The 16,376-nt window shown below is 52.0% G+C and overlaps 7 protein-coding genes across 7 annotated transcripts; 5 read left to right on the forward strand and 2 right to left on the reverse strand.

The window, feature by feature from the left end:
* Nucleotides 1-313: 313 nt before the first annotated feature.
* On the forward strand, nt 314-1,396 carry Z520_10992 (uncharacterized protein; the record flags this gene model as incomplete). The annotated part of the gene is made up of 3 exons (XM_016781483.1): nt 314-408; nt 481-1,175; nt 1,260-1,396. The coding sequence occupies 3 exons, from the start codon at nt 314-316 to the stop codon at nt 1,394-1,396; spliced, it is 927 nt and encodes a 308-aa protein (XP_016627472.1).
* A 700-nt stretch (nt 1,397-2,096) lies between these two features.
* On the reverse strand, nt 2,097-3,487 carry Z520_10993 (uncharacterized protein; the record flags this gene model as incomplete). Its single annotated transcript, XM_016781484.1, has 4 exons — nt 2,097-2,952; nt 3,097-3,266; nt 3,354-3,394; nt 3,463-3,487. 4 exons carry the CDS (start codon nt 3,485-3,487, stop codon nt 2,097-2,099), a joined length of 1,092 nt encoding a protein of 363 aa, XP_016627473.1.
* Nucleotides 3,488-4,093: 606 nt separating this feature from the next.
* Nucleotides 4,094-6,110, reverse strand: Z520_10994 (uncharacterized protein; the record flags this gene model as incomplete). The annotated part of the gene is made up of 3 exons (XM_016781485.1): nt 4,094-5,861; nt 5,912-6,004; nt 6,058-6,110. 3 exons carry the CDS (start codon nt 6,108-6,110, stop codon nt 4,094-4,096), a joined length of 1,914 nt encoding a protein of 637 aa, XP_016627474.1.
* Nucleotides 6,111-7,132: 1,022 nt separating this feature from the next.
* On the forward strand, nt 7,133-8,404 carry Z520_10995 (uncharacterized protein; the record flags this gene model as incomplete). Its single annotated transcript, XM_016781486.1, has 1 exon — nt 7,133-8,404. The coding sequence occupies one exon, from the start codon at nt 7,133-7,135 to the stop codon at nt 8,402-8,404; it is 1,272 nt and encodes a 423-aa protein (XP_016627475.1).
* Nucleotides 8,405-9,758: 1,354 nt separating this feature from the next.
* Z520_10996 (uncharacterized protein) lies at nt 9,759-10,182 on the forward strand (the record flags this gene model as incomplete). The annotated part of the gene is made up of 2 exons (XM_016781487.1): nt 9,759-9,927; nt 10,010-10,182. The coding sequence occupies 2 exons, from the start codon at nt 9,759-9,761 to the stop codon at nt 10,180-10,182; spliced, it is 342 nt and encodes a 113-aa protein (XP_016627476.1).
* Nucleotides 10,183-11,083: 901 nt separating this feature from the next.
* Z520_10997 (uncharacterized protein) lies at nt 11,084-12,148 on the forward strand (the record flags this gene model as incomplete). The annotated part of the gene is made up of 1 exon (XM_016781488.1): nt 11,084-12,148. The coding sequence occupies one exon, from the start codon at nt 11,084-11,086 to the stop codon at nt 12,146-12,148; it is 1,065 nt and encodes a 354-aa protein (XP_016627477.1).
* A 1,023-nt stretch (nt 12,149-13,171) lies between these two features.
* On the forward strand, nt 13,172-14,852 carry Z520_10998 (uncharacterized protein; the record flags this gene model as incomplete). Its single annotated transcript, XM_016781489.1, has 2 exons — nt 13,172-14,531; nt 14,710-14,852. The coding sequence occupies 2 exons, from the start codon at nt 13,172-13,174 to the stop codon at nt 14,850-14,852; spliced, it is 1,503 nt and encodes a 500-aa protein (XP_016627478.1).
* Nucleotides 14,853-16,376: the final 1,524 nt, after the last annotated feature.

Genomic DNA, 16,376 nt, shown 5'->3' on the forward strand with positions numbered 1-16,376 from the left:
ACTTCGTGACTGAAGCCTACGGGTCGCAGAACAGAGGAACGAGATTGGAAGTAGTAGCACAAGATTGAAGTCGAGCTCAGTGGGAAAATTTGTCGCCATGTCCATCCAGCCTTATCAGCCACTGCAAACGTCACAAAAGCGCCAAGATATAGACTTCTCCGATTGGCTGTCAGCTGCTGCTCTGGATATACGATGAAGCGGGAGAACTCCAGATGCAGGTTGCGCTCCCCATAGCATCATATCAAAGCTTCAAAGACCTTGCCTCCGTTGAACTGCTGCAACAAAGATAAATCCTCAGCCCCCCCTCAGCGCCATGCGTCTCATTCGGCTGTGCGCTCTGGCGCTGGCCGCTGAATGCGCCCATGGTTATCTCGATTCCACGCCATTCTTCATGTTCTCAACCTCCGAGTACGTTTGCACACCCACCATCTCGAAGTCCAGGCACACCTCAAACTGATCATTGTCCTTTTCTACATATAGACTTCTAGCAACGACCTCCCACGTTCAATCCGCACCCCTACTGACCTCCGAGATCGCATTGACTCTCTCCTCGTGCCCTTCCGACTACTACATCCTTGTGTCGCAACCAGGAGTGTCTGCCAAAGACTACTCCAATTCCAAGAGATCCACACCCTTACTCGCAAGAGCATTGTCGCCTTCCCAGGCGAAAGGATCGGCTGTTCGGAGCAGCTTGACCATTCCGGACGTGTTCGGTCGCCTAGACAGCTCTGCATGGGTAGACGTCCTGAAAACGAAATGTGGCGTCTCGGTCACTTCCATCGACGCCTCGAAAGAAGGAGGAGGTATTCCGACCAAGGAGTTGAGCCCGTCACCGCGTCTGCTCGAACTTGTCCTCCCGGCGCCATCAACTGGCTCAAACAGAGTCGACAACCTCTCATCGAACGACGCATTCCTCGCTTCAGTGCTAGACCTCCTACCGACGCAGAACTACACTGTGCTATACACTACAAGCCGCACACAGGACGGCATATTGGTTGCTCAAGGAGCGGACGGAAAAGACGCCGCGGAATATGACATGGATTCTCAAATACAAGAGAGCATGCATATTGATCTGAAGCGAGATCTCGGTGTGCATGCGTCGGCCAACAAGACCGGGAATAACCAGACCATGATCGACGGGCCGTTGTTTGATAAGTATCAATTTTTCGGTCCAGGTGCGTTTCCCCCTCGCTGTCTTCTCTCTACCTTTATTCGTGGCTCAAACTTGGCCTCGCGTTCTGGCTGACCTGTTCGTGCAGGGATCTTCATGGGCTACCTCGTCGGCTTCCTCCTCTTAACGATCTTGTATGTTGCCATTTCCGGCGTGGCCAGTTTACAAGTCACATACGCTGCGTTCGACAAGGATCAAGGACAGCTCGCGACGAAGAAGCAGTAATGAGGGGATTGAATTGTTGGATTTTGGAACGTCGATGCATATGAATAGAGCACTCGTCCCTGACTTCACTTCGTTTTTGGTGTTGAGTCACCGAGAAAGGCGGCGCAGGGCCAGATCGAATGGCGATTCCCACGGACGATGTGCACTTCTATATTTGAAGCCCCCGGAAACGGGGTTGACTGGCAGGAGATCATGACTCAGTCAGTGGGAATGTATAGCTATTAATGTCATACATGTTTATGATACACCGTCCGCAGAACCGGTTCAATATGAGGCCTAGTATTTTTTTCCTTTTTTTGATGCCGTTGCGAGCCCTGCTCGCTCTCTAGATCTTAAGTTGCCATTGATTTGACCCAAAGCAGTCGAGTTGAAGACGTCTTAGATAAAAGCTGCTTCCAACCCCTTCGTCGCCTGACTCTGTCTACCTATGTAGGTACCCTGGGGACGGCTATATACTAGGAAACATCTCCCACGAAGCTGTGATCTGCCTGAACTTTGGTAACTTTTGTTGGTTCTAGGTCCATTCCCTTCTACATATCCTCCCCGAAAAAGGAGGGCCTTGGATGCGACCATGTCCAAATGAAGTAGACAGACATATAACGCCGCCGTGGTTCAAACTCTCTCGCTGCTCGCAGTTTTGAGCCATCCTTTTTCTTTCAATGGCTATTTCTTCAGCACCTTCTACTACAAGGAGCTAGGGCTAAAGCCTCTTGACAATGTCCTCCACCACCTCGTCCGTCGTGGCCTTGCCGCCCAGATCGGGAGAGACAAACTTGCCCTCTCCCAAGGAGGCATCCACCGCGTTGTACACGAGCTGGGCGGCGTCGGGCAGGTCCAAAAACTCGAGCATGACGCCCACGCTCCGGATGGTGGCGATCGGGTTGGCGATGCCCTTGCCCTCGATGTCTGGGGCGGATCCGTGACAGGGTTCGCCGATGATGATGCCTTCGCCAACATTTGCACTGGGCACGAGCCCCAGAGACCCCACGAGCGCGGCGGCGCCGTCACTCAATAAATCCCCGTACAGGTTCGGCGCGACGATCACGTCGTAGTACTGTGGTTGCAGGAACAGTTTGTACACCATGCTGTCGACGATTTGCTCCTCGATCTTGAGGGAGGAGAATTGTGGTTGCGAGAGGCATTCCCGTGCCGTGGAGCGGAAGAGGCCGTCTGTTTGGGAGAGGACGTTCGACTTATGTGTGATTGTCACCATGCCTTGCTTTTGCGAGCCCTGTTGTTGTTGTTCCCTCATCCGCTGTCGCCGCAGGGCGATCTCGCCTGCAATGTTGGCGATCCGCCAGCTCGCTTTGCTCGATATCCTCTTGATGGCTTCTGCGATCTCTCCCCCTTCACCGTCGCTGTACGTCTTTTCTTCCTTGACATAGAGGTCCTCGGTGTTTTCGCGCACGATGACCATGTCGATCGGGTGCGGGACGGGCGATGAAAAGGCCGGGGAGAGGGTGGTTTTACATGGCCGCACGTTGGCGTAGAGGGACAGTTTCTTGCGCAGGGCCACGATCGGGGACGTGTACCCTTGGACTTTGGTTGTAGGGGAGCTGTTTTGGACAGAGGCAGATTAGTTGGGTGGGTTTTGAAAGCGAGGCTTGTGCGCAACACGCAGGAAGGGAGACGGTATGTAGTGGTCATTCTTTTCAAGGATGTAGATATGCAATGCATGGACTCTTCCTTCGCTTGCTCACCTCACAGCCCCAAACAAGGCGCCGTCACATTCTTTCTGCAGCGTCTCAACCGTTTTATCTGGCAGGGCAGTTCCCGTGCGCTTGAAGCAGTCGAAGCCGGCGTCGAGGTCGACAAAGGAGAATTTCAAGCCGAGCGACGAAGGGAGTGACTCAAGAATGCGTTTACCGGCCTGCAAGCTTGAGGATTAAAACATGAATATGGCTTGGAACTGAGTAGGTAATGTGCAGGAGAGGTGGGAGACGAGTGCGATTCCTACCGGAATTACTTCACGGCCGATCCCATCACCGGGGATCAATCCTGTTCATTGGTGCGCATGTCAGCATGAAGATCTGGAAATTCTGGTAGAAAGAAGAAGGGAAGCATACCTATCCGTAACGTTCGGCCTGCCATATCTACAGCGAGACTTCTTTGAAGGGAAGAAGGTGCTGTTCCTGGACGCGCGAAGCGGAGAAGAAAATATTCCCCCATTGGAGAAGCTTTGGCACGAGGCTGAACCCCCACGGTCTCCGTTATCGGAACCGTTGTCAGCCTTGTCAGGGAACGAGATTCGTGTTCCAGATGAACTTGTTTCCTTTGCAGCTCCCACTAATAGATGAAGTCTAGTCTTTGAAATAACGATAGATTCCCCTCCTCTACGCGGGTCGCCATGGAGGCACAGATGGATGGATCGCTACAAGGGTATTTCCCCAAGGCAGTGGCTAAAATGTCCCTCTCCCGCAACTACTTATGCTGCCCTATATTGGGGACAGAGAGAGGAGGCAAAGCAGAGTTATTCTTTGGGTCTGTGTGGAACTCGTTTATTGTCATTATTTTCATCGTTTCAGCGTATCGTGGTTACGCCCTTGTATAATGGTACCCAAAATCCTGCTCTGACGAGCATGAACTGTAAAAACAAGCCATGCATCGAACCACGGGTCCGTTAGAAGCATAGCCATCAGCCATCCATGACCATTCTTTTCAGATTGTTAACCTCATGACACATCATCAATAACAACATCAAGCAACATTGCCTCTTTCCAGAAACAATGCCATATTCTCCAACTGGGCATTGAACGACATGACCTTATCCAAGATACCATGTCCCGATGCACTGCTGCTCGCTGTCACGCTTCGTATAAGGAACTCGATACTTTCATCATCGGCGTCTGGATTTCTGTCCATCTCCTGCTCCACGCGCCGAGCCGCCTCACTGAGCGTCCACTTCTCCCTTGTAGACTCTTCGCATTGCCAATGCCGTCGTCTGAGCGCGTCACACTTTAATGCAACCTGTTCGCGCTCCTTCCTTAACTCGATATATTCCGTTTGCAGTGCTGCTTTCTCCCGCTTAGTCTTTCGAACGCGGGCTTCCAGGTCGAAGCGGTTCTCTACAGCCTCGGACATGGCGAACAATTCGTCATCAAGGTCTTTTCCGAATGCTTCGAGGGCGCTCCGTTTGTTGTTGAGCGATATCCGTTTATTGGGCTGTTCAGTTTCAGCCAGACGGTCAATTGCGTTCGAGATTGTCTCGCGACAGATCTGCGCGAGCACGTCCACCACATTTGGGTGATTTCGATGATTCGCAACATCAGGGAGTGCATCTCCCATTGAGGCTTCACCTTCTTCGTTGATGGTTGGCAAAATCGAGACACTGGCCAGTCGATGAGTGAGAATAGGGAAGGTCGGTCTGCCTTTGTTGCTCTTAGAAACTTCGGCCGAACCATTTTGGGAGATCTGTTGGCGAGTCTTTCTCTTGCTCTTCATGCTTGCAGCAGGCGTCTCTGCTTCAGAAGAGCTCTGTTCAACGTACGACTCATCCTCCTCCTCTCCTTGGTTCGGGGTTTGTTCTCGGTCGGAGACAGGAGTCACTCCTCTCATGTTCCTCATTCTCGCAAGCTTACTATACTTGGTGATCCGATCCGCCAGAGGCTGGGTCCCAAATGATGGGATTTCCACGACCGGGGTTCGAGAAGAAACAGCAGCAGGCGAGCGTTCCTTTGATGTGTCAACCAACTGATTCTGATTAGATGAACGACGCTTCCTGCGCACGAAAGGACGGGGCTTCCGTTTTCGCCGTTTTGGCTGTCTAGAAGAACCGGGCACATCTGAGTCTGGTAATGTATCGTTATTCATCACCCGCTGACGCGTCCCTTCACCATCCAGTCCTGTAGCTGCCGACGCAGATTCAGTGACGTCTTCGTCCAGTATGAACGGAGCAAGAATTCGCCCGCTCTTTGTAGTCTGCAAATCCCAATCCATTGGGTTTGTCTTTGAGCCTATAGTGTTGGGCGTCTCATTCTCCTTCTCGTACTCGCCCTCCGGCACGAACAAGGGCGATGTCTGCGAATGTTCTCCGGCCTGACTTACGGAGGGAGGCACGCGGGCATCGTCGTCTTCCGCAATTGTGAACATCGGGGTGGAATTTCGCCTTACCGAAGCTCGGGTTGTAGGCATTGGCCTGGGCAGAACAGTTGGAGGTTGTGGAGTTGGTGTAACAACAGCTGGGGATATCTTCCTTCTTTTGCTAGATCGAATATTCGCTCCTATGGGCCCATCGTGCGGTGCAAGTACTTCCGGCTCAGGCGCGGGCGCCGTAGGTTGAGCCGAGTTCTGTCTGCTCGAGTTTCGTCTGGTAGATCTTGCGGACGTGGGTTCTCGGCTTCGTCTAGCTGGCGTATGCGACGACTGGCGCAAAGTAGACCTTCGAGACTGGGGTGTCTTTGTGTGCGAACGCTGTGCTGGAGTCGGAAAGGAAATTCCAAAGTCGACATTGTCAATTTTCCGAGACCTGAGCACGGGATATTAGAGAGAGTCAGACCGGATGTAGGGTTAGCATACCCAGCACCCCTTTGTCGCATCTGTTGACGCTCCAGCCTGTTGTCCCCCAGACCAAAACTGATACCAAAATCAGCAGTTGCAACGGCGCGGGATCTAGGATTGTCAGCATTGACTTTGATTACACTGTTTAAGCAAAGTAAACAAACCCTGCACCACGCTGGCGCATCAGCGCCCGATCTTGCCGACTGTCAGACGCCATGGGAATTGGTAGAGACCATTGAGGCCTGGAAGATCCGTGCCGCCAATGTATATGCGAGGCGAGAAACGAGGACTGTGCTTTCTTGCGAAGACAATAGATGATGACGATCGAGGCCTGGAGAATCCAACGGGGTTGCGGGACGATGTTCTGGGCGCGCCGACACGCGTCAACAACTTGAATAGTACTACCTAGCGAGCCAGGTGCCTACTAGGTAGGTAGCGAGGGTAGTACTGTGGAGCCGTTGCGTCTTGGCGTATACTACGTTGATGGACTGTTGTCTGACGGCATATAATAAATACCTACCTAGGTACCTAATATGGAGGTACCGTCACGCTACTTTGTACTCGGTACATTTATATGAACCCCCAACAACTGCAGGTGAGCACCATGTGAATTTGTGCGATATCTAGACAGATCTGACTGGTTGCAATACACCTTATACACCTATGGGCACTTTTACCCCGGCAGGAATAGGCTGTTGATACCTGTCTGACACCCTCTTTTAGGTATACCTATACCTGCCTGGTTGTCAACCACAAATTACCATACAGCCCCAATACTTTGATCAACGCCTTTCTCTCGTCCCCAGCAAAGCCTGGCCACTCACAACATACCTATCCTCGTACCCGGAGTTTCAAAGCACGGAGCCGGACGGTGGCGTCGCTTGATAGGCACGCCACCGGCGCCACATGATGCAGGTACCGGCCAGGCGAACCACTTGAACGTCTCAGACTAAGTCAGCCCCCTGACCCTCCCCCACATGTGGATTGCATGTGGATTGCATGTGGATTGTCGGCTGAATATATTGATCAAGAATGTGTAAATAAGAACGCGCACCTCATTTTCTCCCTGGTCTGAATTTTCCCTCATCTGCGCCTTTTCTTCATTCTTTTGTTGATTCACCCTCATTGCCCTTTGCTTGCCAGATTCAGTCAGTCATTCATTCATTTTGCACCACCTTCTTTTGCATACCTTCCTTGACGTTTATTTGAACGAATTCCCCTTGCTGCCCCCTTACCAACATGAAGAGCTCGCTCCTTGCAGTCCTCGGTGGCGCGTCCACTGCCCTCGCCGCCGTGAAGGGGTTCAATTATGCCTCTCAAGGTCAAACCTACGATTCCTTTGTGAGCCAATTCAAGACTGCTGCGTCTCTGGCTGGCACCAGTGACTTTACCAGTGCAAGATTGTATACTATGATTCAGGAAGGGACGACCAACACCCCCAGTTCTGCTTTCCAGGCTGCTCTTGATACCAACACGACCCTCCTGCTGGGCCTCTGGGCGTCAGAAGATCAAGACACCTTCAACAACGAACTCAGTGCTCTCCAATCTGCCATCTCCCAGTACGGCTCCGCTTGGGCCGACTTGGTTGTCGGCATTTCGGTGGGCAGTGAGGACCTCTACCGGATCTCGCCTACTGGCATTGCTGCCAACAGCGGCGTGGGTCAATCGCCCGATGTGCTGGTCAGTTACATTGGCCAAGTTAGAAGCGCCATCCAGGGCACCGCTCTTGGTTCTAAGCCCGTTGGTCATGTTGACACCTGGAATGTTTATGTCAATGGTTCCAATGCCGAAGTCATCTCAAACTGTGATTTCCTAGGTCTCGACGAATACCCCTACTTCCAGACCACCGATTCCAACGGCATCGACAACGAAGGCTTCCTTTTCTTCCAGGCCTACGACAGAGTTGCCGCAGTCGCCCAAGGGAAGCCAATCTGGATCACCGAGACTGGCTACCCAGTCTCTGGACCTACCTCGAATCTCGCTGTCCCTGGTGTAGACGCCGCCGAAGAATACTGGCAAGCAGTTGCTTGTGCCCTCGAAAACCGCGGCATCGATTTCTGGTGGTACATCCTTAATGACGAAGGCGCTTCACCATCGTTTGGCGTCAGCAACAATGGTCAACCCCTCTACAATCTTGCCTGTAACTCGACCGCAGGCTACACATCCACCTCATCATCCAACTCCTCGACGCCGGCTACTTCCTCCAAAGGCAGCAACAGCACCTCAACTTGGCACAACGGCTCCGGATCATCAACTACCCCAAGCGCCGGCAGTGCTTCTGCCACGGAATCCAGCAGCCCCGGTGGCACTTCCGTAGCTGCTGAAACTGGTTCGCTCGCATCTGGTTCGAATGGGGCGGCCTCTGCTGCTGCAACAGCCACTGCAACGGCGACCCAGAATGGGGCATCTACTACTTCCGCGTCTTCTTCCTTCACGGGCGCTGCTTCTCGGGTCGAGGGCTCAATGGCAGGCCTGGCAATTGGAGCGGTCGCCGCTGCGCTGCTTTTGTAGCCTCGCGTCCCAAACCGAGGTAAATCAGCATCGCACACATCTCGACATTTAACCGAGCCTCGAATCCATCCGCAGGTTTCCACCTTCCAACATTGCTTCCCATTGTTTCGCGCGTTCCGGTCGCTTTACCTACAAAATAGACTATCGTTCAGGGCGGAGATATAGGGACGCATTATACAAATCTTGATCTTTTGGCACCGCTATCTACAGTCTCCATTCTACAATTGGTGCTTTAGATAAACTCGTGGGGCTAGAGACTAAAAGCAAGACCTGGTAAAAGAGAAGGATCATCTTTGCAGGCTAGGAATCTATAATAAAAAAGCTGTTGGGAATGACTAGCTGAACAAGTAGTGTCCGGCGATTGTGTGCCGACACGTACTCGTATAGTCTATGCACATACTACATATGTATGCATAACAGGATTCCCTCTTACGATTGTGGCCTCTGATGTTCGTGAGACTAATGCCCGTGTTGAACAGTTGTCCTCTGCAAGTAGTATACAAGGTAGGCCAACATACCTTCATTGCGTCTCCACCAGAACCTCGAAATAAGTCCGCAGCTAACGCGATTTGTCCATGATCCGTCATCACTTCTACAAGTCTTCTCCATCTCTCACAACTTTGATGTTGACTTTGCGCAGCGAGCGGGCATTCCCCTGGTCTGACTATGAAGATTGCCTTTGAGTTATCATCTTTGAGCACACCGGTCTTTTCCTCCTGTCGTGAGATCAGGGCATCTTCGGGCACGTGGCTGAGATTCAATACATTCCCGCACTTCGATGGACTACAAGATGTTCGCCTACTCACATCTTACTCGCCAGTTCCTGCCTTTAAATATGTAGTATTTGGAAGAGCCGAAGGCGGCTCGGGCACTTCCCAGGTGAGTAATCCAGCAGTTGTTCCTAAACGCGGGACGAGGTCAGTCGCAGCCGACAAAAGCATTCAACCAGTATTTGAAATAAAGCATTTGGCGAACCGGGATGAAGTCGGTGACATTGTCGATGGGGTAAAGCGACCCATTGTCATTCCACGTTGCAAACCGGACTTTCAACTCACAAGACATAACATCACAGGCTCCAGGTCTAAGCAAGAGAGTATATATTGAGCCATCTTCCCCAGGTGAGAAGTCCACCACACCTCGACACATAAAGAACTCTACGTGCAAACTCGAGACCAGATACTAAGTTCGTGGTTTGAAGTCTACGATTTTGAACCATGCCCGGCTCTGGAAGTTGCGAATGTGGCAGGATTGCCTTCCAATACTCTGGTATGTCACAGAGACTCTCCTTACTGCATCGCCTCATGCGAGACAGCTCAACTTATTGCGATCTCCAAACTCTCCAGGTGAACCCGCAATGACCGCATTGTGCCATTGTACCGATTGCCAGAAATGGGCCGGCAGCGCATTCTCGACCAACGTGGCGGTTCCCACATCGAACTTCTCCCTCACCAAGGGCACGCCGAAAGCGTGGCAGCGCCTCGCTGTGGTTTCTGGGAAACCTAATTATCATTTTTTCTGTGGAGGTGAGTTCCCCTGATGCTGCTGCTGCTGCTGGGTGAGCTCAGCCGTGGCTAGTATATCATCGATTCTGACAAAATTACACAGACTGTGGAAGCAATCTGTATGCACAGCCCCAGGGAATGGCGGGTCTGACCTTGATCAAGGCGGGAAGTCTCGAGCAGACCAATATCTCCATCGTCGCGGAGCTTTTTGTGACCCGGCGTCGAGACTATATTTCCCCTGTCCCTGGCGCCCAGCAGTTGGATCAGATGCCTTGAAGAAACCTCGACCGAGATGCGCGGAGAGTTTGAAGGATATCTGTTGCTGTGATCGTTGTATTCTTATCATTGTTGGACTTGTCCACTTGGAGCCCTTGGACAAATTCTACAGACACTCTTTGGTTTTCTATTTCAAAACCCAACCAGATAGGCACAGTCTCAGCTAGCCTCGAAGGCTCTGTCCTTGAGTACTTGACCTGACCAAATCCGCGCCCGGCTTGTGTACAGCTTAGAACTGCAACATTCGACTAATCGAGTGCTGGCCGTTCGCACCCGGACGGGAACCCTGTCCACTCTCGGACAGAACTGGTAGAAGCACCTGGTCTTTTGGAAACGCGGCGCAATGCCGCTTGCCTGGTGTCGTCTACCTGCTCAAACTACCCTCTGAACCGTCAGAAAAGAAACATACTTCTACTCCAGAGTGGTGACCCCTGGGGAAAACACGTCAGCAGCAACAATTCTATATCAAAACTTGGGAAAGGCCGAGTGTATCGGCTGAGATGTATGAATTCTCCATCTAAGGACGACCTGCAGAGGTAACCTGTATGAAGTTCACACAGTAGCTGGAGCAAGTACATGGAGAAGAACTTTGGAAGATTTCACCTTTTCTAAGAGAGAACAAATTGTTCCAAACATGGGCGGGCCGACAGCCCCTTTACTCCAAAGCCCAAGGTCACATAGGGCGGCGTCACCTGCAATCCCAAATAGGGTGAGCTTGGTGCGGTGCGGTGTTTGCCGTTAAGCTGCGGAGAAATGATTTCTTGAAGGTCAATCCGACTGCTGCTCAAAATTCAGTGGGTGTTCTCGCGCATGGCAGTACAAGCTACAGAGGTCGGGTGGTGATCATGGGTCCTCTTCTCTCACACATATTCTGAAAAAGCTCAGACACTTCTGCAGAGAAATGGGGTGGTTCTGGGGAGGGAGGAGCAACCAAAATGATCCCGCAAAAGCCCTCGACGACGATCTGAAGCAATTCTTGAAAGAGCAACAACCCCGTCCATATGTCCCAGCCGAAGCTCCTGTCGAACCATCAGAGCCCTCCGAAAAACTCGCTCCTAGCGTCAAGCCGTCAGAGCAGACTATTTCAGAACCGGCACAACCTCCTGAGGACAGACCTTTGCCAAAAGAGTCGCTATTTCAAGATGGCCGATACAAACACATCTGGAAGACTTACATTCCTCAGGACGAGATCACCGCAGCTACCTCGACGCCTGTTGAGAGAGTACTCTCGGCAAGAAAAGACAGAAATCAATCCATACACAAGGCTGCGCTGGAGAACTGCGCATTCGAGGAGGAGATGCAACAAATCTGCTTCAAGGGCGGCAACGTGGCGGACAGATTACGTGGAAGAATGACCATGTGCCATGAGGAGACAAAGGCCTTCAACCGCTGCTATACATTGCAGGCCAAATTCCTGCAAGCTTTGGGATACATGACGAGCGCGACCAGTTCTGCCGAGGACGAGGAAAAGATCCAGATGCACGCCGACAAGTTGTATCACAGGATGATGGACTACGAGGCCGAGGTCGATGAGGCAAAACGAAACAACCAGCCCATTCCGCCTCTTTCGTCGCTGTTCAATCCCACTCGACCTGCCCCAACACTGGAGCAAATGGCCCTACCTAAAGCGATGGAGGACAAGATGAAAAAGCCCTTGCATGAGTATCCTCCTCATGAGCGAGAGCTAGCGGCAAGAGCAGCTCTCCAAGAAGCGAAGTTGACGGACTTGTATGCCGAAGATCTTTTCAAGTACAGCGTGACGATGAACGAGGACCGCAAAAATCGACAAGTCTTTCTTACGAGAGTGTTTGGTGAAGTTATTGGGAAATTTCTGATTCCTGATCCGCCAAAAGACCCGAACATCAAACCCTATAGTCTACAACAATTGGAGCGAGATATCTGGCGAGAAGATGACTCACTGCAAGCGCAGAAGCAAGAATCTACCGAGACGAGAAGCCGGGGCTGAAGGCCATTTTTCAAAAGCAGAAATAGATTTCAAGGGCCTTGAACAAGATAAGGAGGCGAATTCCACGCTGAGGGAGTCTCGCAGTGGGCTTGAAGCCAGGATGGCTTTGCCACAGAAGCATGGTGTCCTGGTGCAAAAGTCTGTTGGTCGGCGTACGCAGTTCGGCCACAGGTTCAAGTGGCTGTCACCGGCTTATTACCGAGCATTTGCAGACTTCGCCGACCTCAAAACGATGGAGACGGACAATCGTGTGACGGACCAGAGACACACTCTGGACGTCATCTCTGCGATACGAGAAACCCTTCCAGTCAGACGTCTTGAGGTTCGAGGAAGTAGAAGCATGGCTCGGTCGAGATGTGGCGCTGAGGTGAGGAACAGTGAAAGATCCATCTTATGGCGGACTCGACGAGCGAAGAGGGGAAGATCGATGCGACAGCACTGTAAAGAATACTTCGTTTATGCTTTGCGATCTGCCCTCGTACAGCATGTATAAAATCTCCTGCATTTAAACCTTACCTTTCTCTAGCCTTCACATCGTATCTTTATCAAGACAATGCCGACACTCCAGACCTGGCGGGGCGTCCGATCTCGGTAGCCTTTGACGGGCGGCCTGCTTGCTTCTCACCTTCCTGATCAGTCAAGACCTCGACACCAGTCGAGTTCTCCATCGGCTTTTTCTTCCAATCCAGATTCGGCTTTCCAGATCGCGTGCTTGTCAGCTCAAGAATAAAAAAGCCCAAAGCTGCGGCAGGAAGATGGGCATTGGTCGCAAAAAGGCGGGGTGAAAGTAGGAATCAAGCTTCAGCCTGTTGAGTCAGTGTTGACGACTTCTCCGAAAATGATGTTCATGGTGACCGCGTAATGGTCGATTTTCCACGTTCCTTCATTACCTACCCAAGTATTCCCTTCTGCCTTTACCTCCTTCAACATCGACGATACTAAATGGTCGGTAATATCCCTGGTTCTACCACCAGAGCCACGGGGTTATCGAATCCGGCATTCCAGACAACATAAAGTAGCAACATGGACGGAATGGAGGCCGCATATACCACCTCCATGACAACCACCAACTCGCTGGGCCATCAGAAAGCAGCGCTGGCACGACTCCCCTCGGAGATTCTGAATCAAATCCTCTGCTATCTGCCATGTCAGTCGCTCGTCTCACTCTCTCGCTGTTGTCGCCGGCTACGAGAGTTGGCCTCGGACGATTCTCTCTGGGCCAACCTACTCCGTCCGAATATCCCTCCACAAGACTTTCGCCCAGACCCGTACCCTTCATCATCGTTTCGCGATTTGTACATTACGCACCATCCATACTGGTTCGTGCCCCGAAATAAGATCTGGATCTCCGATGAACCGCACATCGGCCGCGTCATGATCTGCCATTTCGACCCGCGGCGAGGCTGCATTGAAGGATACCGCCTGTTGGCCGAGAGGACTCCCTCAATGGGAGTTCTCTGGCCCTATGAACCCGGTGTGGTGATCCACAACTTCAAACCCCGAGTGCATCTTTGGTTGGACGACCCGATCCTCAAACTCCCGCACGACATTGTCCCCTTCAACACTCGCCAAGGCTGGTGGGAAGCCGAGATCAAGATGACGGTTGGGCGGCCGGGGCACAATACGTCCGCCTCGTTCTTCTTGAGCAAGGACATCCCTCCACATCTACAGGACAAATCCATGGCTCTCTGGCCACCGAGGACAATCCCCAATATGCCTCGTGTGCGTGCCGCCAGCGCCGATAAATTCCGGGGCTCCGGGCATAAACCGCAAAAATACGATCAGATTTCACAAACGACGTTCCGGTTGAGGCATTGGAGTCAGTTTTCGACGGGTATGGCACACTTTGGGATTCGGATAGGTGAAGAAGTCTCGACGTGGAGTACGATCGACCCGGCGCTGTACACGCCGACAAAGGAAAAGCCATATCAAGGTATCTTCGTAGGCGACTATGCAGGCCATGGATGCGAATTCCTGCTGGTCATGCAATCGGAGAAAGGCCCCGAGCTGCCCCAGCGTCGGCCTACGGACGCCTATTTGAGAGAGCTTATTGGTTTACCTGCCGAGGGTGAGGGTGCGGGTCTGGACGAGGCAGAAATGGAAGGACAGCTGCTCGCTGAACAGACAGACGAACAACTATCTCAATCCCAGTCACAATACCAACGCGACATGATGGCAATGTACGAAGAAGAAGGCATCTACAAGGGCTCCATCGAGGCGGTCAAACTGACGGGAGATCCGCACGTCCCGAGAGGAGAGTACACCTTTGTGGCGGACGACATTGGCCACGGCGGATTGATCAGAATTGCAGAGGAACACCCGTTTAGGGGTGCGAGAGTGGTGAGGAGCAGGGGCCACGTCGCCTCCCGGGGATTCCAGAATGGTGAGTTTCCAAGGAGAATATCTGGCCTTGTATCCTTTCTTCACGGACGCTTCTATTTCCTATTCGTGGCAATATCTCGCATCCCCTTATGCTCGCTCAATTTTGAGGGATTCGTCCATACACATATTTTCGAGGGCGACTTTAAGTTGGCTAACACTTGCCGAAACACGGTGTGCAGATGAATTCATCCCCTCTCACCTCATCATGATTTCGCCAAACACATTGGCCCAGTACTGGGTGCCCTATGGCCATATCTCCTTCTACCAGAGAATTGACATCGACCGGTTGATCGACGACACTTTCCGTGGAGGGCATGGATAATGCAGAGAAAACAAACAAAGGTTCAAATCAATTTCTGAGGAAGATTGGGCATATCTTAACACGCAGAATTGGTTGGCTGGGAATAATTATTGTTAATATGATGCTGGATGATAGATATGGTTGTTTCACAGCATGGATAGCGTCGGTTTCCCCTGTCGCAAATGAGAGGAGAGAGTCGGTTGTTCGCAGCTTTCTGCGGATAGAGCGCACTGTGTGCTTTTAGAATGTGTTGTTATTGCGCTCCATCAATGGTCTAGTGTTTGGGACGAAATTCCAGAGCAACGGGATGGCTGAGAAGCCCTGGCCAGTCAGCACAGCAACAAAGCATGATATCTCGTGTGAATTTGACCTAGCGTAAACAATTCGATAACCCGAGGAGTTGAGTGTATCGCAAGAAGGAATTCCAAGGCATAATCCAATTGACCAGAAAGACACCCATGCACTCCCACCGCGTGTCCTACTCTCTTCCAAGGCCCGGAAGGATCCCAACTTTCTCACCCTTGACGCCGGATAGCCATGCTACTCTCCCTTTCTTGGAGCCTCCTTGTATACTCTTGGGAAAACCATACCACCTCCTGCTTTTCGGCTGCACATGGGATTTCCTCTTTGTACACAGCTTTTTGTATGATCCACCACTCAGGGAAAGTGTTTTCAGGTTCCGCTGCGTTCATCGCCTCCGTTCGAACCAACTGCTACTGCCCATGAAGGCAACACTCTGGTCCATCACCCATTCGCCCACGCCAAGATAACGGTCGACCCAGGTTTGCAGTTCTTTGCTTTCGCCGAGAGACGAGGCTTTGACACTGGTTGGTCTGTTGTGTCAGATATCAGAATCAGTGAGTTTGAGATAGTAAGAATGAACACTGGAAACTCCCGCTGCATTCGTATTGAGCACAGCATCCGCGGTCTCCCCTAGCCAGCCTCTGTATGGGCCACTCTGTTCGGCAGAAGGAAAGGGAAGAGGGTGCGCGAGCAAAGCCTGGGATGCCGGTGTACGTACGTGAGACCAGTGCTTCTCTTGATACCCGCGAGAAAGGCGGAGATGAGGACGGCGTCAAAGGCGTAGTGGGTTAGGCGTCCGAGCTATGCATGTGGTTGGCTCACAGATTCTGAGGTCTGATGCGTTTCAATGGAGACTTACCACCATGTCGATAGATATCGTGAGGGATCTTGCTGTGATATTCAGCAGAGGATGAGGTGCAAGAGTTGAAGAAGTCGGGAATCAAGCCTGCCTGTTATTCACATGTGATGTTTAATCGCAGGCGCAAGCGGAGTCGAGATGCGCGGAGGTCACCCGAGCAGCGCCAGCAGCAGCCGGAGGGCGTCCCACGGATTAATATTGTTGCGGTTCCGGGAGTCGCGTATCTTATCACCACCTGCGCTGCGACTCTGCCCCTCACTTGTGTATGTAACTTGGAAGCTGGCGGCCCCTCCTTAGGTGCATCCCTTCAGCTCCCCTGGTGCCGCAAGGTTTCAATGGGATCCATCACCCAGCTGGACCTCCCCCCATCTATTCATGTCCGG

The sequence above is a fragment of the Fonsecaea multimorphosa genome, assembly GCF_000836435.1.
Source record: "Fonsecaea multimorphosa CBS 102226 unplaced genomic scaffold supercont1.34, whole genome shotgun sequence".
Classification (NCBI taxonomy): Eukaryota; Fungi; Ascomycota; class Eurotiomycetes; order Chaetothyriales; family Herpotrichiellaceae; genus Fonsecaea; species Fonsecaea multimorphosa.